The sequence below is a fragment of the Mizuhopecten yessoensis genome, unplaced genomic scaffold, assembly GCF_002113885.1.
Source record: "Mizuhopecten yessoensis strain PY_sf001 unplaced genomic scaffold, ASM211388v2 scaffold2447, whole genome shotgun sequence".
NCBI classification, from domain to species: domain Eukaryota; kingdom Metazoa; phylum Mollusca; class Bivalvia; order Pectinida; family Pectinidae; genus Mizuhopecten; species Mizuhopecten yessoensis.
The window spans coordinates 184,829-210,574 of record NW_018404550.1 but is presented as its reverse complement, the minus strand read 5'-3'; the positions used below and the strand labels follow the sequence as shown (position 1 = coordinate 210,574).

Here is a 25,746-nt window from a genome sequence, read left to right as displayed (position 1 = left end):
CTAGCTCTTGAAGGTGGGAATTGATGACTAATACTTATTTCTGATGTTTTAACTGTTTTACTTACAGAAATTAACCTAAGCCAGTCTGAATCAATTTCCAAGGTAAGAAAGTGAACCCCATGATGGAATTTACTCGATATACATGTACAGGATTTTTGTGTTCAAATTAATGTACCATAAGAATTTAGTCAATTATTTAAAATCTTTTGGTTTAATTTTTGTGCTTCATAACAGAATCCAGACCTGGAAAATTGCAAGAAAGTGTTTTAATTTTACCTTGTATTCTTCATCTTGTTCGAATAAAAATTCTTTTGATTACATAAAGCATTTCTCTTAAATATTAACTTGCCCAATGTATAGGTTCTAACTATTCAAGTAGATAGGAAGAGGCATTTATATACAGTAACAAGGTTTAACCATCATATTTACTGGTCCTTTCAAGAAAGCTAGCTTACCTGTAAATACAGATTTCTTTTTTAATGTAATGAAGTTATGCATACTTCTGGTTGATTATAATAATTGAGATCTTTTAACATGCATCTTTTTGTTCTAGGAGGATGGAGGTCCAGCTTTGGCTACTGAGAACAGTCCTAATGATCCGGCCTCCCATACCCACCTCCTCAAAAGGAGTAACTCTTCCCCCTCCCTGCTCAGTGGCAGTGCTGACAATGTCGACATGAAGGAAAGCATCAGTGATATGGCCCTAGTGGACGTCAACCGAGCAGAAAGAGAGGTGGGGCCTAGTATCAACGCCCACAGCCAATCAGCTCATTCCAACAGTGCCAACCTGAGCTTATCTTTGTCAGACAACCATGAACGTAGAAGACCACCTCCGCCACTTACTAACCTTAGCCAACCAACCTCACCAGTGAAGGGTAGCCATCACCTGCTAGATTTATCTCAGTCACCAGACAGTTCCGAAACATCTTCTCTTCAGGATGAGGTAACAGATCTTCCTGCCTTCAGAAAGTTAAGGGGTCACACCATCTCCATAGTTACAACAGACTCAAAAGGCGAGGAGAAATATGTGCAAGGGAGGTCAAAGGTCATCACCCCAAAGGAGAGTGGGCGTGGGGGCGTGAACCCTAGCTTTGTGTTCTTGCAGCTGTATCATGGGGGCATGTTACACCAGGGCAATGACATGCCTATCCTACTGCCAGACAATCAGGTATATTTACACTTCATCTTTAGAATTGTTGCATAATTTGAATTTGTCTACATCAGTTTTATTTTAATTCCCTGACAAATATATCCTCATTTGAATGTGTAATTCTGCATATGATTACAGCTTCCCCTTTTAACGCACCTGGTTTGTGTTCACTTCTGATTGACACCTGGACATTGTCACACTACATGTAGGAACAGTAGCCATGGTAGCAATTCTTCTGATCATTCTACACCATGCAATAAAGTTACCGTGTATATTTACAGTCTTCCTTGACATTCACTTGATAACCTGGATATATTGGAATCATCATCTCGTTACCTTAACATAGAACATGAAACATGACAATGTTCCATGGCCTCTACAACAACAGTTGTGGGACATTGTCAGCAGTAGATGTGAGGAGAGTTACCAAGGCTTATACAGGGCTGTTACTTGTATGAGAGTTGAGAGAACTTAGGACCCCTTTTACATGTGGGAGGGGGGGTATTAGTTTATGGCTTACGTACCTAGGTTTATGCCTTTAAGATGAATTTTCCTATTTTATCCAAAAATATAGTTGTATTTCACTTTTAGGCTTACTTTCTCCTTCTTTTTGGCTCATTCTACACATCTTGTGAAAACCATAAAACAAAATCACCTCACTCACAAATTAAAACTGTTGGTCATCAAGAAACCATGACTATATGTGTAACCTAATCTCATCCTTATTCCACAGGCTATTACAAGAGGTTTGAAGATGCTTGACCACATACATCCATACGAGACTCACAAAGTCGGCATAATCTATGTAGGGTCTGGCCAGGTAAGAACTGATTTAACAATCTGTTTACTCATTCATCTAAATTTTGTTAGAATAATAGTCTTAACAATTATCCCCCAGAGCATACCTCCCACATTTCTTCACCTGCGATCACCAACGCTAAAATGCTGATGCATTTTGGAAAGTATCACATCATTCTGACCTACATTTTGACCTTCAACCTTTATTGAAAGTGCAAAATATGTGAGATACCAGTTGACCAGAGCATAACTCCCACATCATTTTACCTGTGATCATCAAAGTTGGTATGCTTGTACATCTTGGGATGGTGGAGTGACATGTAAGTGGGTTATCATATTAGCTTCCGGCATGTCTCTACAAATCAAGTCCATAGTTTAGCAGTGAGGGATATTGGCAACATTGTGATTACATTTACTTGGCAGCAATTCTTTAATAAGTTGTTTGATGTTTGAGATTTGTTCCTTTTTGTGGAAATATATTATCAATGGAAGAGTGTGTTGGTGACCAACAACTGAGGTCAGTGATCAGTAACAAAGGTGATCGGTAACGTTTGCCAGACTGTTGACTTGGCAACTTGGGTATGCGGATGTCATTTACAACATACATGTCTAATGGAGAAATTGAAATTGAACTTGTACTTTTAATATACATGCAATTTTGTAGACCAAGGATGAGAAGGCGATCCTACGCAATCCATATGGATCAGAGAAGTATGCCCAGTTCCTGCAGGGCCTGGGACACTTGATACGCCTGTCTGACTGTGACCCTAACAGGGTATACATTGGGGGACTGGACGTTCATGGCAGTGATGGACAGTTTGCCTACAGCTGGCAGGATGAGACTATGCATGGTGAGTCTAGTAGATCTATCATTTGTTTATGACAATGATAGTATGCTTACAGCTGGCAGGTCAAGATCACATATGGTAAGATCTATCCGACCTCTTTATGGGCAACTAAAGTTATGTTTTCCTGCTTATAATAACTTCGACACAGGTGATAGCCATATTACAAAGAAGACATATAAAGGCATCCTATCTTTTGGCATCAATAACTTAACTGTTAAAAAGATAATTATTCTTTTAAAACAATCTTCACTTCCTTATGATGAAAATCTATGATTTGTGCATTCACGAGTTTGTTGTAGTAATTGATAGCAGTGTATTCCACCAGTCAATGTGGGCATCAGTTATTTAGAAGTGTAAAAAGAGGAAAGGTCATGTTATGATGATTTTGATTTAAATTGTATGCATACCTCTAAAACAGAAGTGACTAATTTGGTCATCAGAAATGTCAAACCAAAGACTGGAGACATGAACTAAAAAGATGACTTATACTTGAAACATAAAGCCTCTGTTTGTATACAAAGATACTGAATATTTTACAAAAATTACAAGAATAGGAGATAATTGAAACGTGTGTAGGAATTCCAACCATGTGGTTACAAGTTGGAGTAATACCAAAATCATTCCCATACAGTGAGGGTAGAAGTGTCAATTCTCAAGGTTAGGTTTGTGACTGTCTACGCCTCAGATAAAAGCAAGCCTCTGATAACAAGTATATTTACCCTGAGGTTAACTGATCAGGGAAAGATAAGTCTGTCTTACACTAGAGTAAAAACAGGCCATACCCCTGTCATAACAATCGTGTGACCTCACATCAACCATACTTGATCATAAAAGATAACTCTAATTTGCTGTAAATTCATGAAATTACCTCTTGTTTTTGATGTGGGAGAAAAGTAATCTTTTCCCACTTTTGGAGTAAGACAGAAAAATCTCCACCCTCTGGGAAAGATTCTTAAAAGTTTAGCCCTAAGCAAAGCATTGGGTAGACATTTGAGAATCTTGCCCCTTTGGTTGAGATTTAATTAGGTAGGGAAAGACAAATTTAGTATAACCCTCAAGTTAGAAGTCACAGTTACCACCCTGTTAGTAAAGAGCCATCAGATATTTCTTACAACCCTGTATTATCACTACTACATTGGGACAGCTCTATCTTATAATCCCTGTATTATCACTACTACATTGGGATAGCTCTATATTATAGTCCCTGTATTATCATTACTACATTGGGATAGCTCTATATTATAGTCCCTGTATTATCACTACTACATTGGGATAGCTCTATATTATAGTCCCTGTATTATCACTACTACATTGGGATAGCTCTATATTATAGTCCCTGTATTATCACTACTACATTGGGATAGCTCTATATTATAGTCCCTGTATTATCACTACTACATTGGGATAGCTCTATATTATAGTCCCTGTATTATCACTACTACATTGGGATAGCTCTATATTATAGTCCCTGTATTATCACTACTACATTGGGATAGCTCTATATTATAGTCCCTGTATTATCACTACTACATTGGGATAGCTCTATATTATAGTCCCTGTATTATCACTACTACATTGGGATAGCTCTATATTATAGTCCCTGTATTATCACTACTACATTGGGATAGCTCTATATTATAGTCCCTGTATTATCACTACTACATTGGGATAGCTCTATATTATAGTCCCTGTATTATCACTACTACATTGGGATAGCTCTATATTATAGTCCCTGTATTATCACTACTACATTGGGATAGCTCTATATTATAGTCCCTGTATTATCACTACTACATTGGGATAGCTCTATATTATAGTCCCTGTATTATCACTACTACATTGGGATAGCTCTATATTATAGTCCCTGTATTATCACTACTACATTGGGATAGCTCTATATTATAGTCCCTGTATTATCACTACTACATTGGGATAGCTCTATATTATAGTCCCTGTATTATCACTACTACATTGGGATAGCTCTATATTATAGTCCCTGTATTATCACTACTACATTGGGATAGCTCTATATTATAGTCCCTGTATTATCACTACTACATTGGGATAGCTCTATATTATAGTCCCTGTATTATCACTACTACATTGGGATAGCTCTATATTATAGTCCCTGTATTATCACTACTACATTGGGATAGCTCTATATTATAGTCCCTGTATTATCACTACTACATTGGGATAGCTCTATATTATAGTCCCTGTATTATCACTACTACATTGGGATAGCTCTATATTATAGTCCCTGTATTATCACTACTACATTGGGATAGCTCTATATTATAGTCCCTGTATTATCACTACTACATTGGGATAGCTCTATATTATAGTCCCTGTATTATCACTACTACATTGGGATAGCTCTATATTATAGTCCCTGTATTATCACTACTACATTGGGATAGCTCTATATTATAGTCCCTGTATTATCACTACTACATTGGGATAGCTCTATATTATAGTCCCTGTATTATCACTACTACATTGGGATAGCTCTATATTATAGTCCCTGTATTATCACTACTACATTGGGATAGCTCTATATTATAGTCCCTGTATTATCACTACTACATTGGGATAGCTCTATATTATAGTCCCTGTATTATCACTACTACATTGGGATAGCTCTATATTATAGTCCCTGTATTATCACTACTACATTGGGATAGCTCTATATTATAGTCCCTGTATTATCACTACTACATTGGGATAGCTCTATATTATAGTCCCTGTATTATCACTACTACATTGGGATAGCTCTATATTATAGTCCCTGTATTATCACTACTACATTGGGATAGCTCTATATTATAGTCCCTGTATTATCACTACTACATTGGGATAGCTCTATATTATAGTCCCTGTATTATCACTACTACATTGGGATAGCTCTATATTATAGTCCCTGTATTATCACTACTACATTGGGATAGCTCTATATTATAGTCCCTGTATTATCACTACTACATTGGGATAGCTCTATATTATAGTCCCTGTATTATCACTACTACATTGGGATAGCTCTATATTATAGTCCCTGTATTATCACTACTACATTGGGATAGCTCTATATTATAGTCCCTGTATTATCACTACTACATTGGGATAGCTCTATATTATAGTCCCTGTATTATCACTACTACATTGGGATAGCTCTATATTATAGTCCCTGTATTATCACTACTACATTGGGATAGCTCTATATTATAGTCCCTGTATTATCACTACTACATTGGGATAGCTCTATATTATAGTCCCTGTATTATCACTACTACATTGGGATAGCTCTATATTATAGTCCCTGTATTATCACTACTACATTGGGATAGCTCTATATTATAGTCCCTGTATTATCACTACTACATTGGGATAGCTCTATATTATAGTCCCTGTATTATCACTACTACATTGGGATAGCTCTATATTATAGTCCCTGTATTATCACTACTACATTGGGATAGCTCTATATTATAGTCCCTGTATTATCACTACTACATTGGGATAGCTCTATATTATAGTCCCTGTATTATCACTACTACATTGGGATAGCTCTATATTATAGTCCCTGTATTATCACTACTACATTGGGATAGCTCTATATTATAGTCCCTGTATTATCACTACTACATTGGGATAGCTCTATATTATAGTCCCTGTATTATCACTACTACATTGGGATAGCTCTATATTATAGTCCCTGTATTATCACTACTACATTGGGATAGCTCTATATTATAGTCCCTGTATTATCACTACTACATTGGGATAGCTCTATATTATAGTCCCTGTATTATCACTACTACATTGGGATAGCTCTATATTATAGTCCCTGTATTATCACTACTACATTGGGATAGCTCTATATTATAGTCCCTGTATTATCACTACTACATTGGGATAGCTCTATATTATAGTCCCTGTATTATCACTACTACATTGGGATAGCTCTATATTATAGTCCCTGTATTATCACTACTACATTGGGATAGCTCTATATTATAGTCCCTGTATTATCACTACTACATTGGGATAGCTCTATATTATAGTCCCTGTATTATCACTACTACATTGGGATAGCTCTATATTATAGTCCCTGTATTATCACTACTACATTGGGATAGCTCTATATTATAGTCCCTGTATTATCACTACTACATTGGGATAGCTCTATATTATAGTCCCTGTATTATCACTACTACATTGGGATAGCTCTATATTATAGTCCCTGTATTATCACTACTACATTGGGATAGCTCTATATTATAGTCCCTGTATTATCACTACTACATTGGGATAGCTCTATATTATAGTCCCTGTATTATCACTACTACATTGGGATAGCTCTATATTATAGTCCCTGTATTATCACTACTACATTGGGATAGCTCTATATTATAGTCCCTGTATTATCACTACTACATTGGGATAGCTCTATATTATAGTCCCTGTATTATCACTACTACATTGGGATAGCTCTATATTATAGTCCCTGTATTATCACTACTACATTGGGATAGCTCTATATTATAGTCCCTGTATTATCACTACTACATTGGGATAGCTCTATATTATAGTCCCTGTATTATCACTACTACATTGGGATAGCTCTATATTATAGTCCCTGTATTATCACTACTACATTGGGATAGCTCTATATTATAGTCCCTGTATTATCACTACTACATTGGGATAGCTCTATATTATAGTCCCTGTATTATCACTACTACATTGGGATAGCTCTATATTATAGTCCCTGTATTATCACTACTACATTGGGATAGCTCTATATTATAGTCCCTGTATTATCACTACTACATTGGGATAGCTCTATATTATAGTCCCTGTATTATCACTACTACATTGGGATAGCTCTATATTATAGTCCCTGTATTATCACTACTACATTGGGATAGCTCTATATTATAGTCCCTGTATTATCACTACTACATTGGGATAGCTCTATATTATAGTCCCTGTATTATCACTACTACATTGGGATAGCTCTATATTATAGTCCCTGTATTATCACTACTACATTGGGATAGCTCTATATTATAGTCCCTGTATTATCACTACTACATTGGGATAGCTCTATATTATAGTCCCTGTATTATCACTACTACATTGGGATAGCTCTATATTATAGTCCCTGTATTATCACTACTACATTGGGATAGCTCTATATTATAGTCCCTGTATTATCACTACTACATTGGGATAGCTCTATATTATAGTCCCTGTATTATCACTACTACATTGGGATAGCTCTATATTATAGTCCCTGTATTATCACTACTACATTGGGATAGCTCTATATTATAGTCCCTGTATTATCACTACTACATTGGGATAGCTCTATATTATAGTCCCTGTATTATCACTACTACATTGGGATAGCTCTATATTATAGTCCCTGTATTATCACTACTACATTGGGATAGCTCTATATTATAGTCCCTGTATTATCACTACTACATTGGGATAGCTCTATATTATAGTCCCTGTATTATCACTACTACATTGGGATAGCTCTATATTATAGTCCCTGTATTATCACTACTACATTGGGATAGCTCTATATTATAGTCCCTGTATTATCACTACTACATTGGGATAGCTCTATATTATAGTCCCTGTATTATCACTACTACATTGGGATAGCTCTATATTATAGTCCCTGTATTATCACTACTACATTGGGATAGCTCTATATTATAGTCCCTGTATTATCACTACTACATTGGGATAGCTCTATATTATAGTCCCTGTATTATCACTACTACATTGGGATAGCTCTATATTATAGTCCCTGTATTATCACTACTACATTGGGATAGCTCTATATTATAGTCCCTGTATTATCACTACTACATTGGGATAGCTCTATATTATAGTCCCTGTATTATCACTACTACATTGGGATAGCTCTATATTATAGTCCCTGTATTATCACTACTACATTGGGATAGCTCTATATTATAGTCCCTGTATTATCACTACTACATTGGGATAGCTCTATATTATAGTCCCTGTATTATCACTACTACATTGGGATAGCTCTATATTATAGTCCCTGTATTATCACTACTACATTGGGATAGCTCTATATTATAGTCCCTGTATTATCACTACTACATTGGGATAGCTCTATATTATAGTCCCTGTATTATCACTACTACATTGGGATAGCTCTATATTATAGTCCCTGTATTATCACTACTACATTGGGATAGCTCTATATTATAGTCCCTGTATTATCACTACTACATTGGGATAGCTCTATATTATAGTCCCTGTATTATCACTACTACATTGGGATAGCTCTATATTATAGTCCCTGTATTATCACTACTACATTGGGATAGCTCTATATTATAGTCCCTGTATTATCACTACTACATTGGGATAGCTCTATATTATAGTCCCTGTATTATCACTACTACATTGGGATAGCTCTATATTATAGTCCCTGTATTATCACTACTACATTGGGATAGCTCTATATTATAGTCCCTGTATTATCACTACTACATTGGGATAGCTCTATATTATAGTCCCTGTATTATCACTACTACATTGGGATAGCTCTATATTATAGTCCCTGTATTATCACTACTACATTGGGATAGCTCTATATTATAGTCCCTGTATTATCACTACTACATTGGGATAGCTCTATATTATAGTCCCTGTATTATCACTACTACATTGGGATAGCTCTATATTATAGTCCCTGTATTATCACTACTACATTGGGATAGCTCTATATTATAGTCCCTGTATTATCACTACTACATTGGGATAGCTCTATATTATAGTCCCTGTATTATCACTACTACATTGGGATAGCTCTATATTATAGTCCCTGTATTATCACTACTACATTGGGATAGCTCTATATTATAGTCCCTGTATTATCACTACTACATTGGGATAGCTCTATATTATAGTCCCTGTATTATCACTACTACATTGGGATAGCTCTATATTATAGTCCCTGTATTATCACTACTACATTGGGATAGCTCTATATTATAGTCCCTGTATTATCACTACTACATTGGGATAGCTCTATATTATAGTCCCTGTATTATCACTACTACATTGGGATAGCTCTATATTATAGTCCCTGTATTATCACTACTACATTGGGATAGCTCTATATTATAGTCCCTGTATTATCACTACTACATTGGGATAGCTCTATATTATAGTCCCTGTATTATCACTACTACATTGGGATAGCTCTATATTATAGTCCCTGTATTATCACTACTACATTGGGATAGCTCTATATTATAGTCCCTGTATTATCACTACTACATTGGGATAGCTCTATATTATAGTCCCTGTATTATCACTACTACATTGGGATAGCTCTATATTATAGTCCCTGTATTATCACTACTACATTGGGATAGCTCTATATTATAGTCCCTGTATTATCACTACTACATTGGGATAGCTCTATATTATAGTCCCTGTATTATCACTACTACATTGGGATAGCTCTATATTATAGTCCCTGTATTATCACTACTACATTGGGATAGCTCTATATTATAGTCCCTGTATTATCACTACTACATTGGGATAGCTCTATATTATAGTCCCTGTATTATCACTACTACATTGGGATAGCTCTATATTATAGTCCCTGTATTATCACTACTACATTGGGATAGCTCTATATTATAGTCCCTGTATTATCACTACTACATTGGGATAGCTCTATATTATAGTCCCTGTATTATCACTACTACATTGGGATAGCTCTATATTATAGTCCCTGTATTATCACTACTACATTGGGATAGCTCTATATTATAGTCCCTGTATTATCACTACTACATTGGGATAGCTCTATATTATAGTCCCTGTATTATCACTACTACATTGGGATAGCTCTATATTATAGTCCCTGTATTATCACTACTACATTGGGATAGCTCTATATTATAGTCCCTGTATTATCACTACTACATTGGGATAGCTCTATATTATAGTCCCTGTATTATCACTACTACATTGGGATAGCTCTATATTATAGTCCCTGTATTATCACTACTACATTGGGATAGCTCTATATTATAGTCCCTGTATTATCACTACTACATTGGGATAGCTCTATATTATAGTCCCTGTATTATCACTACTACATTGGGATAGCTCTATATTATAGTCCCTGTATTATCACTACTACATTGGGATAGCTCTATATTATAGTCCCTGTATTATCACTACTACATTGGGATAGCTCTATATTATAGTCCCTGTATTATCACTACTACATTGGGATAGCTCTATATTATAGTCCCTGTATTATCACTACTACATTGGGATAGCTCTATATTATAGTCCCTGTATTATCACTACTACATTGGGATAGCTCTATATTATAGTCCCTGTATTATCACTACTACATTGGGATAGCTCTATATTATAATCCCTGTATTATCACTACTACATTGGGATAGCTCTATTTTACATACACACAGAAATGTTTTAACCAATACCCTCATCACGAAGCATCAACATTGATTTAAACTTTTCCTTTTCACAGTGATTTACCATGTGGCGACCCTGATGCCTAACAAGGACTCCGACCCAAATTGTAATGCCAAGAAGCTCCACATAGGAAATGACTATGTGACCATCGTGTATAATGACAGTGGGGAGGACTACAAGATCGGGGCTATCAAGGTCTCACGAAGTTACATTGTTATTTCACACACTTTCTTCTTCAACAAAACATATCTTTCCTGATTTATCACTTAGTAAAGTATATAGCTGTGAAGACAGTTGTGTATATTCAGAGTCCGAATCATGAAGACTCCACCATATACTGAACTCTTGTAACACAAGTCACATGTTTTTAAGGCAAGTCAGAGTCAAAGTGTCTTATCCATTGAATAAACTTTCCTTGATAAGAAGTATAATTATTATGGTATTAAATCATTATAAAATATGAGATTGCCATCATCAATCCTGTATTTTTATTTCAGGGACAGTTTAACTATGTGAATATCGTTATCAAACCCCTGGACCACGAGAGTAATGCAGTCACTTTACAGGCTAAGGAAGGTAAATTATCTCCCCTTACAGTGTAGTGATCAGGTGTAAGGTGAAGAGACTGGTGTTTCATTCTGTAATGGAGTGGATGCATGTGTAGCCACTGCTTACACATAATAATTAGAAAAATGGCATGTAAGTTTCAGTTTGTATAAATGTTGAAACATTCACTCTGCTTTTGGATGGTTTGACCATGGTACTGACAATGTAGTGTATGTTCACCAAGAGGATCACGTCACATTCTTCCTTACTGATGCATGTTTAGAGACCCAATACACAACTTTTGTCATGTTTGCATGAACGTCAGTATAGAGTCTATCCACAGTCCTCTATGTGAATTATCCATTTACTTGGCATTGCCTTTTCTATTAGGCCAGAACATTCAAGCATTGTGAATATTATTTGATATGCTAGCTGAAAGATACGATCCTCTTTTTAGGTTGCCTGTGACAAAGTCTCAAGTGACCTATTGCGATCGCTTTTTGTTGTGCGTCGGCCGTCGTGCGTCCGTAAACAGTTTTCATTTTCGACTTCTTCTCCAAAACCCAAGAACCAATTTCAATGAAATTTTGCAGAAACCTTCCATGACCAAAGGTCAACCAATATTGTGAATTATATGGTCCCCAGCCCCCAGGGACCTGAGGGGTGGGGCCAAAAAGGGTCAAATTGACTAAAATTTCAAAAATCTTCTTCTCAAATGGTAGAATCAAATACTCTTCAGAGATGGGAGGGTCTTCAGGTGCTTTATCAAAATTGTGAATTTCATGACCCTGGGGTCTCACATTTCCCCCTGGGGAGGGGGTAAACTTTACTATAGTTTATACAGGGAAATCATATTTTTGACCAACATTTGTTTAATTTCCATGGGAAGTAATTCAATTTGGGTTAGCATTATCAGTATTGGATAGCAGTTTGATGGTATGCACATATCAGCCCTGACTGACCCCTAGGGGCTGATGGGTGGGGCCAAAACTGGTCAAATTGACTGAAATTTCAAAACCTACATGTTGATAACTTGAATTGATTGGAATTATAACCGTGAGTTGACAGTTTAATACTTTGAAAATATTTTGAGCCAGCCCTACCCCCAAGGGCTGTAGGGCGGGGCCCAAAGGAGTCAGTGTGCTAAAATTGCTTCATTTTCCTTGTTTAGAATCAGAGGTGCTAGTTTCAAATACTTTTCAGTCTTAGATCTGTATGCTAGATATTGAATAAAGTTGTTTTATTGTTTTTTGTCACTTTGAATAATATTTCTGTTCATGTTTTAGAAACAAAAATCAACTCTCTGTATAGATATATCAGAACTCAGGTGACCGTTAAGGCCCATGGGCCTCTTGTTTTGTTGATAATATGCACATGCAAGGATTTAAGATTGTAATATATAGAGATTAATATCCTAATTTACATATTCACTTCTACTTTGAATTGAAACAATTAACTCAATGTTGTAATGAGTAGGTATTCACAGTTATATATAATCATGTTTTAAAATGTTAAAAGTTTAAGGCTAAGCAAGTTTCGACTAATTGTATTTATATTGATAAACACATTACATGTATATTTATTTGATATTATACTGTTATTGATTTATCAGTTTACTTCTGAAATTTGAATATTTACTCTATTTCGAAACATTTTGTAACAGGAAGTAGATAATGACATCACCTGATTTTCTCTTGTGTTCTAGTGCCGTTTCAGGACAGGATAACAACAGGTACTGATGTGTACACTATATAAGCACTGTCTGACAGCGTATATCTAAAGTATGCCCTAACTTATACTGGGGTCCTCCTAACTACAGCAGTATACTAACACAGAGCTCTTCATCCTTAGGAGATAGGGAAAGATCAGTGTCTGCTGTTATGTGATCTATTATAAACCAATCATTATATTCTTTATTATAGGTTTTAGTTTGTAGATATAGTGCTTGTTCATTACACTTTTCTTTATGCCTAGATAGAAAGTGTTCTCCCACCTCTATGTATGTTAGATATGCAAGTCTTACCCAGAACACTGATATGGGATACCTGTATCTCATTTGGGTGCACCCAATGACTTTTATTATTTTGATGTCACAATCAGATGACAACGTTTTGTTGTGACATTACAATCGTAAGCCCATTGGAATGTGTTTTCAGGTCACCTGAGCTTTAGCTCAAGTGACCTATTGCTATCCGTCTTTGTCCTTCGTCGTGCATTTTCAACCTAAGCTGAAATACTGGCTAAGGGATTTCATTGATATTTCATGGGAAGGTTACTGACAACTCCCTGACAAAGTGTTGTTATTTTTCGGGTCGATCAGAAATCCAATATGGCCACCACGGCCGCCATTTAGAAAAACTATTTCAAACTTACACTCAAGTTCTGCTAGGCCGATTGAACTGATGAAACTTTGTAGGAATGATAGACTAATGGTCCTGACAAAGTGTTGTTATTTTTCGGGTCAATCAGAAATCCAATATGGCTGCCACAGCCGCTATTTTGAAAATAACTATTTCAAACTTAAAAACAAGTTCTAATAGGTCGATTTAACTGAAACTCTGTCTAGGAATTATCAGCTCATGGTCCTGACAAACTTAAGTTAACGTTATACTTAACTATTTTTTACTCAATTTGGTACATATTTCAACAACAAAAATAAATACTGTAGGACTCAGGTGACCGTTAAAGCCCATGGGCCTCTTGTTTAATTAACAACAGTGATATCAGTATCAGCATTTGACACCAGCTGGTGGATGCAAGAATTATTGCACCACCTTTGACATAAAGACTCTGCATGTTTCTAAAAAACTATGATATACAGGACTTTCTCTCATTCTTGTGTGTGTATGACAGAAATGTCAAGGGTAAGAAATGGGTGTAAGAAGTTCTATCTTACACCCCATTTCACGTGAATGACTTCGCAATGGGTCAACAATGACGTAATATCATGAAATTGGGAACATTCTGATACCACAGTGCAATAATTTTTGCAACAGTTTTTGGCAGTTTTTGAGATAATTCTGTTGATTGCAATGAGAGAAAAATACTTCTTCATGACTACACAGGATAGGAAAATTCCATCCTTGGGGTTTTCAAATTGAGGCACAAACCTCAGCATGCCTTAGGTTTTACCCAATTTGAAACCCCTTGGGTGGAATTTCCCTATGCTACATCCACCACTGGGCATAAAAAAGTCTTATAATCTTTGTACAGGAAACACAGTCTTATCTAATTATCTCTTATCTGCTTGTCTGCTTGTCCATTCCTGTGTCCACACCTCGTCATCCATCACTCAGAATAAACTTCACTGAACTTCACCAGGATCTTATAAACGAAACATCATTTCTCTCCTCACCCCTCGCCATCCATCACTCAGAATAAACTTCACTGAACTTCACCAGTATCCTATAAACCATACATCATTTCTCTCCTCACTCCTCGCCATCCACCACTCAGAATAAACTTCACTGAACTTCACCACTATCTTATAAACCAAACATCATTTCTCTCCTCCCTCCTCGCCATCCATCACTCAGAATAAGCTTCACTGAACTTCACCAGTATATTATAAACGAAACATCATTTCTCTCCTCACACCTCGCCATCCATCACTCACAATAAACTTCACTGAACTTCACCAGTATCTTATAAAGCATACATCATTTCTCTCCTCACTCCTCGCCATCCATCACTCAGCATAAGCTTCACTGAACTTCACCAGTATCTTATAAACCAAACATCATTTCTCTCCTCACTCCTCGCCATCCACCACTCAGAATAAACTTCACTGAACTTCACCAGTATCTAATAACCCAAACATCATTTCTCTCCTCACTCCTCGCCATCCATCCCTCAGAATAAGCTTCACTGAACTTCACCAGTATATTATAAACGAAACATCATTTCTCTCCTCACACCTCGCCATCCAACACTCAGAATAAACTTCACTGAACTTCACCAGGATCTTATAAACGAAACATCATTTCTCTCCTCACACCTCGCCATCCAACACTCAGAATAAACTTCACTGAACTTCACCACTATCTTATAAACCAAACATCATTTCTCTCCTCATTCCTCGCCATCCATCACTCAGAATAAACTTCACTGAACTTCACCACTATCTTATAAACCAAACATCATTTCTCTCCTCACTCCTCGTCATCCATCACTCAGAATAAGCTTCACTGAACTTCACCAGTATATTATAAACGAAACATCATTTCTCTCCTCACACCTCGCCATCCAACACTCAGAATAAACTTCACTGAACTTCACCAGTATCTTATAAAGCATACATCATTTCTCTCCTCACTCCTCGCCATCCATCACTCACAATAAACTTCACTGAACTTCACCAGTATCTTATAAACGAAACGTCATTTCTCTCCTCACACCTCGCCATCCATCACTCACAATAAACTTCACTGAACTTCACCAGTATCTTATAAAGCATACATCATTTCTCTCCTCACTCCTCGCCATCCACCACTCAGAATAAACTTCACTGAACTTCACCACTATCTTATAAACCAAACATCATTTCTCTCCTCCCTCCTCGCCATCCATCACTCAGAATAAGCTTCACTGAACTTCACCAGGATCTTATAAACCAAACATCATTTCTCTCCTCACCCCTCGCCATCCATCACTCAGAATAAACTTCACTGAACTTCACCACTATCTTATAAACCAAACATCATTTCTCTCCTCACACCTCGCCATCCATCACTCAGAATAAACTTCACTGAACTTCACCAGGATCTTATAAACGAAACATCATTTCTCTCCTCACTCCTCGCCATCCATCACTCAGAATAAGCTTCACTGAACTTCACCAGTATCTTATAAACGAAACATCATTTCTCTCCTCACACCTCGCCATCCATCACTCAGAATAAACTTCACTGAACTTCACCAGTATCTTATAAACCAAACATCATTTCTCTCCTCACTCCTCGCCATCCATCAATTTGAATAAACTTGAGTGTTGGTTATATGTAGAGATAGAAAAAGGAAAGGGAGGTTATTCTTTAGTTAATATGTGTTGGAGACTTTTCATGTGAATTAATGTTAAGAGGTGAAAGGGAATATTCAAATGTGCTATTAAGCAACAAAGAGTATATCTTATTGATAGAGGGTTGTAAGGTGTATCATTATTACGAGGTATATGATGGAGGTGTGTCATTATTACAAGGGATGTGATGGAGGTGTGTCATTATTACGTGGGATGTAATGGAGGTGTATCATTATAACGAGGGATGTTATGGAGGTGTATCATTATTACGAGGTATGTGATGGAGGTGTATCATTATTACGCGGTATGTGATGGAGGTGTATCATTATTACGAGAGATGTGATGAAGGTGTATCATTATTACGAGGGATGTGATAGAGGTGTGTGATTTTTACGTGGGCTGTGATGGAGGTGTATCATTATTACGAGGGATGTGATGGAGGTGTGTCATTATTACAAGGGATGTGATGGAGGTTTATCATTATTACGAGGGATGTGATGGAGGTGTATCATTATTACGTGGGATGTCATGGAGGTGTATCATTATTACCAGGAATGTCATGGAGGTTTATCATTATTACGAGGGATGTGATGGAGGTGTATCATTATTATGAGGGATGGATGTGATGGAGGTGTGTCATTATTAGGAGGTATGTGATGGAGATGTGTCATTATTACAAGGGATGTGAGGGAGGTGTATCATTATTACGAGAGATGTGATGGAGGTGTGTCATTATTACATGGGCTGTGATGGAGGTGTATCATTATTACAAGGTATGTGATGGAGGTGTATCATTATTATGAGGGATATTTTAGGGGATGTTTTTTGTTGTATATTTGGGGACAATGTGTATTTTACAGCTTATGTTAGTTTCCTTAAGGTTTGTTGGGTGTATCATTATTACGAGGTATGTGATGGAGGTGTGTCATTAGTACAAGGGATGTGATGGAGGTGTAGCATTATTATGAGGGATGTGATGGAGGTGTGTCATTAGTACAAGGGATGTGATGGAGGTGTATCATTATTATGTGGGATGTGATGGAGGTGTATCATTATTATGTGGGATGTGATAGAGGTGTATCATTATTATGAGAGATGTGATGGAGGTGTATCATTATTACAAGGTATGTGATGGAGGTGTATCATTATTATGAGAGATGTGATGGAGGTGTATCATTATTATGAGAGATGTGATGGAGGTGTATCCTTATTACGAGGTATGTGATGGAGGTGTATCATTATTACGAGGTATGTGATGGAGGTGTGTCATTAGTACAAGGGATGTGATGGAGGTTTATCATTATTACGAGAGATGTGATGGAGGCGTATCATTATTACGAGGGATGGGATGGAGGTGTATCATTATTACAAGGGATGTAATGGAGGTGTATCATTATTACGCGGGATGTGATGTAGGTGTATCATTATTATGAGGGATGTGATGGAGGTGTGTCATTAGTACAAGGGATGTGATGGAGGTTTATCATTATTACAAGGGATGTGAGGGAGGTGTATCATTATTACGAGGTATGTGATGGAGGTGTGTCATTATTACGAGGTATGTGATGGAGGTGTGTCATTATTACATGGGCTGTGATGGAGGTGTATCATTATTACGAGAGATGGGATGGAGGTGTATCATTATTATGTGGGATGTGATGGAGGTGTATCATTATTACAAGGTATGTGATGGAGGTGTATCATTATTATGAGAGATGTGATGGAGGTGTATCCTTATTACGAGGTATGTGATGGAGGTGTGTCATTATTACATGGGCTGTGATGGAGGTGTATCATTATTACCAGGAATGTCATGGAGGTTTATCATTATTACTAGGGATGTGATGGAGGTGTATCATTATTATGTGGGATGTGATGGAGGTGTATCATTATTACTAGGTATGTGATGGAGGTGTGTCATTAGTACAAGGGATGTGATGGAGGTGTAGCATTATTATGAGGGATGTGATGGAGGTGTGTCATTATTAGGAGGTATGTGATGGAGATGTGTCATTATTACAAGGGATGTGATGGAGGTGTGTCATTATTAGGAGGTATGTGATGGAGATGTGTCATTATTACAAGGGATGTGAGGGAGGTGTATCATTATTACGAGAGATGTGATGGAGGGGTATCATTATTACGAGAGATGTGATGGAGGTGTATCATTATTACGAGGGATGTGATGTAGGTGTATCATTATTATGAGGGATATTTTAGGGGATGTTTTTTGTTGTATATTTTGGGACAATGTGTATTTTACAGCTTATGTTAGTTTCCTTAAGGTTTGTTGTGATAGGTATTTATGTGTATGTTAAAAACTGGAACTGCTTTATGTTATCTGTCAGATTATAAGACTTAATTGTATGTAAATTTGGTTTATTTATCCCTGTATGTCCTACCTGCCTTACAATAGGTCAAATAGTGCAACCAGCCTTCCCCTTATATCCACTTCCAATTTTACACAAGTTCCATGCTAATTGGGAAGGAAGAGCTATTGGCTCGTAAATCCAAACAATTCATAAATGGCGGGATCTAATTGAGCTAAGTTTTGAATTTTAATTTGAGATCTTTCAATCTGATGCAGTAACAAAATTCTATAGGAATTCAAATATTAAATGAGTTGAAAATGTGTGTTTATCATTTGCACTATAACCATCATAATTACTTTGAACCGCACAATTATCAGTTGAAGCAATATCATAGTTTGTTGCATTGAATGCTTTTATGACACCACAGTTAAAATTGCTACATAATGCATTGTCATGTGATTCATGCATTTGGTAAATTACTTCTATACTTCTGAACATAGTTTGACTAAATTGTATCCTTCATATATACATGTTTTCCAGGTGATATAAATTAATGTTAAACCAAAGGTTGAATTGAGTTTTCCAATTGTTAATCTGTGACTATGTATTATTTGCCGTAGTTAGTGGAGAGTACATGTTACAGCACACTGGTAGCCTCCTCACTCAGTAGATTGCATGTTATTGCTAGTGAATTCTAATAACCACAGAATTTCATTGGTAAATTCTGCTTCATTCTTTTATATGTAATCCTTATGCATTCACGATCCAAAGTGTTGACAAGGAATACCAAACAAATTTCCCTATTTCATATGAGATAATGTCTGAACTAACAATTTTTATTTAAAACAAGTGTGCCCTGCTTGAAAATGCATTTTGAAAGAAAGGGCAACATTTGAATTGTGTGTTGTTGATACCATGTAATAAATGTACAAATGTTGGTTTTCTCTTGTTACATTTAAATATCTGGATACCTTCTGTTACAATAATACACCAAATAGGTTCAATACATGACACTGCATTTTACTAGGAAAAACACTACAGTTATTTTATTTGAAAGGCCTATTGTTGGTTTCTGGTTCAGATATCAGAATATTATTTCGGACCCTTTTCTAGGGTAAACACAGCTTCCTGACTGACATTGACTCATTGTGAAATTTTGCTTTTATGAAGTCATGCTTATATGAATTAGAATGGGGATAACCATACTGTATTTTGAGATTTGAGGTGGTTTATCAAGATTATACTGTTGCAAATATTTGTTACATGATTCCACTGTAATATTGTCACATGACATGGACCGTCTGTAATTATGTCACATGACTTGAGCTCCTAGGATGTTGTCACATGACATGGACCTCCTGTAATTATGACACATGACTTGAGCTCCTAGAATGTTGTCACATGACATGGACCTCCTTTAATTATGTCACATGACTTGAGCTCCTAGGATTGTCACATTACATGAACTCCCTATGAAGATGTCACATTGCAAGAACTACCTAAAAGTAGGTCACATGACTTGAGCCCTATATAATAATGACATTAACAATTCACAATGATTGTATATTTTTGTTAAATAAAAATCACCGTTCTTTGCTGGTTTGTAATAGAAATAATTTGTATTGAAAATGATTGATAATTGACAGATTGATTAAATTTTGATAACCAAATATATTCAGATATTGCAGAAATTCTTGGACACAAAGATACCAAGATCATATCAGATGCCAACCTTCCAGATTTGGTCAGACAGATAGCAGTGAACTGTGATGTAAGTTGTAAAACATTTATCATTAAACTTCCTATTTAGCTCAACTAACCCAAGGATCATGATGGGTTTTTTTCATTCAGATTTAGGTTTAAATTTGAATGTTGTTTACTTTTGTCAGTTCCATATCAAAATATAATTCATAATCAATAATAATGAAAATAATTGTAAATACAATTCATATTTGCCATGCAAGTTGCTGGGAAAAAGGCTTAATGATGTTGAAATTAATATCTTCACATTATTTTGTGGTCATATTATTCAAACATTAAAAACATATAAATAACTTCTACAAAACTGTGGCCTAGTGTCATAATATTAAACCTGTACCTGCTCAGGGATGCAGGGCTGTCACATTTTTTGACATCTGAAACCCTAGCCCACCATGAAGGTCACACATGTCATTTATGTGAAAAAAATACTTCCAGTAATAGCTGTGTGTGATGTTGACCTCTTTTATTGACTTCCTCAGCTGGCCTCCTTGGTGCTGCAGAGACAACAGAGTCAGCCACAGGACCCCTTTGCTTCTAACTGGTTAGAGAGACTTCGCCAGATCAAACGAATCAAGATGAAGACATTGACAGAAAACGTGAAACAAGTGGAACAACCAGCAAAACACCAAGAACTTGGAGACTTCACAGAGTTTGTGTGAGAAGACTTTAGTGTCCTGTGAAGACTTGCAGACTTCCCAGAGTTTGTGTGAGAAGACTGTGGTGTGTCCTGTGAAGACTAGGAGACTTAACAGAGTTTGTGTGAGACGACTGTAGTGTCCTGTGAAGGCTTGCAGACTTCACAGAGTTTGTGTAAGAAGACTGTAGTGTCCTGTGAAGAATTTGGAGACTTCACAGAGTTTGTGTGAGAAGACTGTAGTGTCCTGTGAAGACTAGGAGACTTTACAGAGTTCGTGTGAGTAGACTGTGGTGTGTCCTGTGAAGACTTGGAGACTTAACAGAGTTTGTGTGAGAAGACTGTAGTGTCCTGCGAAGACTAGGAACCTTCACAGAGTTTGTGTAAGAAGACTGTAGTGTCCCGTGAAGAATTTGGAGACTTCACAGAGTTTGTGTGGGAAGACTGTAGTGTCCTGTGAAGACTTGCAGACTTCACAGAGTTTGTGTGAGAAGACTGTGGTGTGTCCTGTGAAGACTAGGAGACTTCATAGAGTTTGTGTGAGAAGACTGTTGTTTCCTGTGAAGACTTGCAGACTTCACAGAGTTTGGGTGAGAAGACTGTAGTGTCCTGTGAAGACTTGGAGACTACACAGAGTTTGTGAGAGAAGACTGTAGTGTCCTGTGAAGACTTGGAGACTTCACAGAGTTTGTGAGAGAAGACTGTAGTGTCCTGTGAAGACTTGGAGACTACACAGAGTTTGTGAGAGAAGACTGTAGTGTCCTGTGAAGACTTGGAGACTTAACAGAGTTTGTGTGAGAAGACTGTAGTGTCCTGCGAAGACTAGGAACCTTCACAGAGTTTGTGTAAGAAGACTGTAGTGTCCTGTGAAGACTTGGAGACTACACAGAGTTTGTGAGAGAAGACTGTAGTGTCCTGTGAAGACTTGGAGACTACACAGAGTTTGTGAGAGAAGACTGTAGTGTCCTGTGAAGACTTGGAGACTTAACAGAGTTTGTGTGAGAAGACTGTAGTGTCCTGTGAGGACTTGGAGACTTCACAGAGTTTGTGTGAGAAGACTGTAGTGTCCTGTGAAGACTAGGAGACTTCACAGGGTTTGTGTAAGAAGACTGTAGTGTCCTGTGAAGAATTTGGAGACTTCACAGAGTTTGTGTGAGAAGACTGTTGTTTCCTGTGAAGACTTGCAGACTTCACAGAGTTTGTGTGAGAAGACTGTGGTGTGTCCTGTGAAGGCTTGCAGACTTCACAGAGTTTGTGTGAGAAGACTGTAGTGTGCTGTGAAGACTAGGAGACTTCACAGAGTTTGTGTGAGAAGACTGTAGTGTTCTGCGAAGACTAGGAGACTTCACAGAGTTTGTGTAAGAAGACTGTAGTGTCCTGTGAAGAATTTGGAGACTTCACAGAGTTTGTGTGAGAAGACTGTAGTCTCCTGTGAAGACTTGCAGACTTCACAGAGTTTGTGTGAGAAGACTGTAGTCTCCTGTGAAGACTTGCAGACTTCACAGAGTTTGTGTGAGAAGACTGTGGTGTGTCCTGTGAAGGCTTGGAGACTACACAGAGTTTGTGTGAGAAGACTGTAGTGTCCTGTGAAGGCTTGCAGACTTCACAGAGTTTGTGTGAGAAGACTGTGGTGTGTCCTGTGAAGACTAGGAGACTTCATAGAGTTTGTGTGAGAAGACTGTTGTTTCCTGTGAAGACTTGGAGACTTCACAGAGTTTGTGTAAGAAGACTGTGGTGTGTCCTGTGAAGACTTGGAGACTTAACAGAGTTTGTGTGAGAAGACTGTGGTGTCCTGTGAAGACTTGGAGACTTCACAGAGTTTGCGTGAGAAGACTGTGGTGTGTCCTGTGAAGACTTTGAGACTTCACAGAGTTTGTGTGAGAAGACTGTAGTGTGCTGTGAAGACTAGGAGACTTCACAGAGTTTGTGTAAGAAGACTGTGGTGTGTCCTGTGAAGACTTGGAGACTTAACAGAGTTTGTGTGAGAAGACTGTAGTGTCCTGCGAAGACTAGGAAACTTCACAGAGTTTGTGTAAGAAGACTGTAGTGTCCCGTGAAGAATTTGGAGACTTCACAGAGTTTGTGTGAGAAGACTGTAGTCTCCTGTGAAGACTTGCAGACTTCACAGAGTTTGTGTGAGAAGACTGTGGTGTGTCCTGTGAAGGCTTGGAGACTACACAGAGTTTGTGTGAGAAGACTGTTGTTTCCTGTGAAGACTTGGAGACTTCACAGAGTTTGCGTGAGAAGACTGTGGTGTGTCCTGTGAAGACTTGGAGACTTCACAGAGTTTGTGTGAGAAGACTGTAGTGTTCTGCGAAGACTAGGAGACTTCACAGAGTTTGTGTAAGAAGACTGTAGTGTCCTGTGAAGACTTGGAGACTTCACAGAGTTTGTGTGAGAAGACTGTAGTGTCCTGTGAAGACTAGGAGACTTCACAGAGTTTGTGTGAGAAGACTGTGGTGTGTCCTGTGAAGACTTGGAGTAATGTCCTAATGTTGAAATGATTGAATCATAAAACAAAGGAAGGTATAACAATCAACACTATGTATTCCTGGCACAACTGGAAGCATCTTCGTATTAAGATCATTCTAGTCACATGTGTTGTCTATGTCTAAAGGAAAGTTCCTGTTTGTGCAATTGTCTTTATCTGAATATTTAATGTTTTCATGTAGAACATGAATATAGAAGTGTGTCAAAGATAAAAATCTAATATATTTATTATGAATTGATTTTAACATTCAATTATAATATATGATTTTAAATAAATGTCCATTCTTTAGCAAGTATTATTCTAAATCCTTATTCCTATTATGAGAGTTTCCTAGAACATCGGCTTTGCTGTTCACTCTAAATGATGTATTACCTTACTGATATCTCCAGGGTATCGTGTTAGCTGTTGTGTTCTCCACACTTGCTGTACAGACCCAGTTGGTTGTATCCTGTACCCAATACAAACTAGACATTAAAATCTGTTGTTTTCAGTTATTTGCTTATTAGTTATTTGGTGATGAAAAAATCATTTTATATGGTAATGCCACAGTCTAACACTGCTTGAATGCCATGTCTCGACAACTGGAAAAGCATACCAATACAACCTGATGGCCTGGCGGAGGGGTGTTTTCTTTGAGTTAGGAAGGACCATAGTGAGCTTATGCCGTGGCGCAGCGTCCGTCATCCGTCGCCAACTTTTTCTTTAAAAGCATCAGTAGGGGAGAGCAATCATTTCTTAAATAAATGAGGTTGGTTTGACCCCTGAGGCCAGGGGGCGGGGCCCTGAAGGGGAACTTAGCTAAAATTTTACTTTAAAACACATCTCCTCCTAAAAACCAGACATGGTTTTAACCTAATTTGCTCTGAAACTTCATTGGGGGAGGGCAATCATTTCCTAAATAAATGAGGCTGGTTCGACCCCTGGGGCTAGGAAGGATGGGCCCAAAAGAGGAAAATTATCTAATGTTTTGCTTTAACACCCCCTAATTGCCTGAGTGGATTGTACAAAGTTTGGTCAAAAACATTATTGATGAAGAACAAACATTTCTTAATTTAATGAGGTTGATTTGACCCCTGCAGTCCTAAGAAATGGTACAGCTAGATTATCATATTCTATAGTGAAGTTTTCATAAATTGTTAAAAATTGGTTTCTAGGTTTATAAAAGCTTATAGTTGAATGAAAATTTAAGTATTGTCTAGTTATACCCTGTAATATGACATATTACTTATTTCAAAATCTGTTAATAGGGCAACTCAATGGAGGCCCCTGATTAGTTGAAAGTCAGATATTGTGGTCCCAGTTGAGTTAGAACATAGATCTTGTCTGGTTTTGAGGAAATTTCATATAAAGATGTACTAATGGATTCAGTTGTAATGACTTATATATAAAACCAGGTGAGCGTTACAGGTCCAATGGACCTCTTGTTTTACATTAAAAACTTAAAAATACCAATAGAAATTTTAGGTGAGAGGTGTACATCAGAGCAAGATCCTTCTCAAATAATTGTATTTATATAGGAATCCTTACATCGATCTACGTTTGACATACTTCCATTATAAGTTGATAAACACTGTCAATACACTGTAGCAAAATACAAATAAACAAATTTGGTCAGTTCTTAATCGAGATGAGGGGGCTCAAAGACTCTCGCACATCTGTGACCAAG

The 25,746-nt window shown here is 37.1% G+C and overlaps 2 protein-coding genes across 9 annotated transcripts in view; one reads left to right on the top strand and one right to left on the bottom strand.

Annotated features, from left to right (window-relative positions):
- The window catches only part of LOC110446021 (tuberin-like), a 45,737-nt gene extending 23,770 nt beyond the window's left edge, over positions 1-21,967 (top strand). For 2 of the 8 annotated variants that reach the window (XM_021490965.1, XM_021490959.1), the window contains 9 exons: positions 68-102; positions 554-1,168; positions 1,884-1,970; positions 2,613-2,799; positions 11,375-11,514; positions 11,817-11,895; positions 13,571-13,597; positions 20,874-20,965; positions 21,435-21,967. In XM_021490965.1, the coding sequence (XP_021346640.1) occupies positions 68-102; positions 554-1,168; positions 1,884-1,970; positions 2,613-2,799; positions 11,375-11,514; positions 11,817-11,895; positions 13,571-13,597; positions 20,874-20,965; positions 21,435-21,614 (1,442 nt within the window). In that variant the 3' untranslated portion in view covers positions 21,615-21,967. The remainder of the gene's footprint in view (positions 1-67; positions 103-553; positions 1,169-1,883; positions 1,971-2,612; positions 2,800-11,374; positions 11,515-11,816; positions 11,896-13,570; positions 13,598-20,873; positions 20,966-21,434) is intronic. The other 6 variants (XM_021490962.1, XM_021490960.1, XM_021490961.1 and 3 more) reach the window with 6 other exon arrangements.
- Positions 21,968-23,815: 1,848 nt separating this feature from the next.
- LOC110446014 overlaps positions 23,816-25,746 on the bottom strand; it is a 13,722-nt gene continuing 11,791 nt past the window's right edge. The window contains exon 4 of the mRNA XM_021490945.1: positions 23,816-24,064. Coding sequence (XP_021346620.1) covers positions 23,816-24,064 — 249 coding nt within the window. The remainder of the gene's footprint in view (positions 24,065-25,746) is intronic.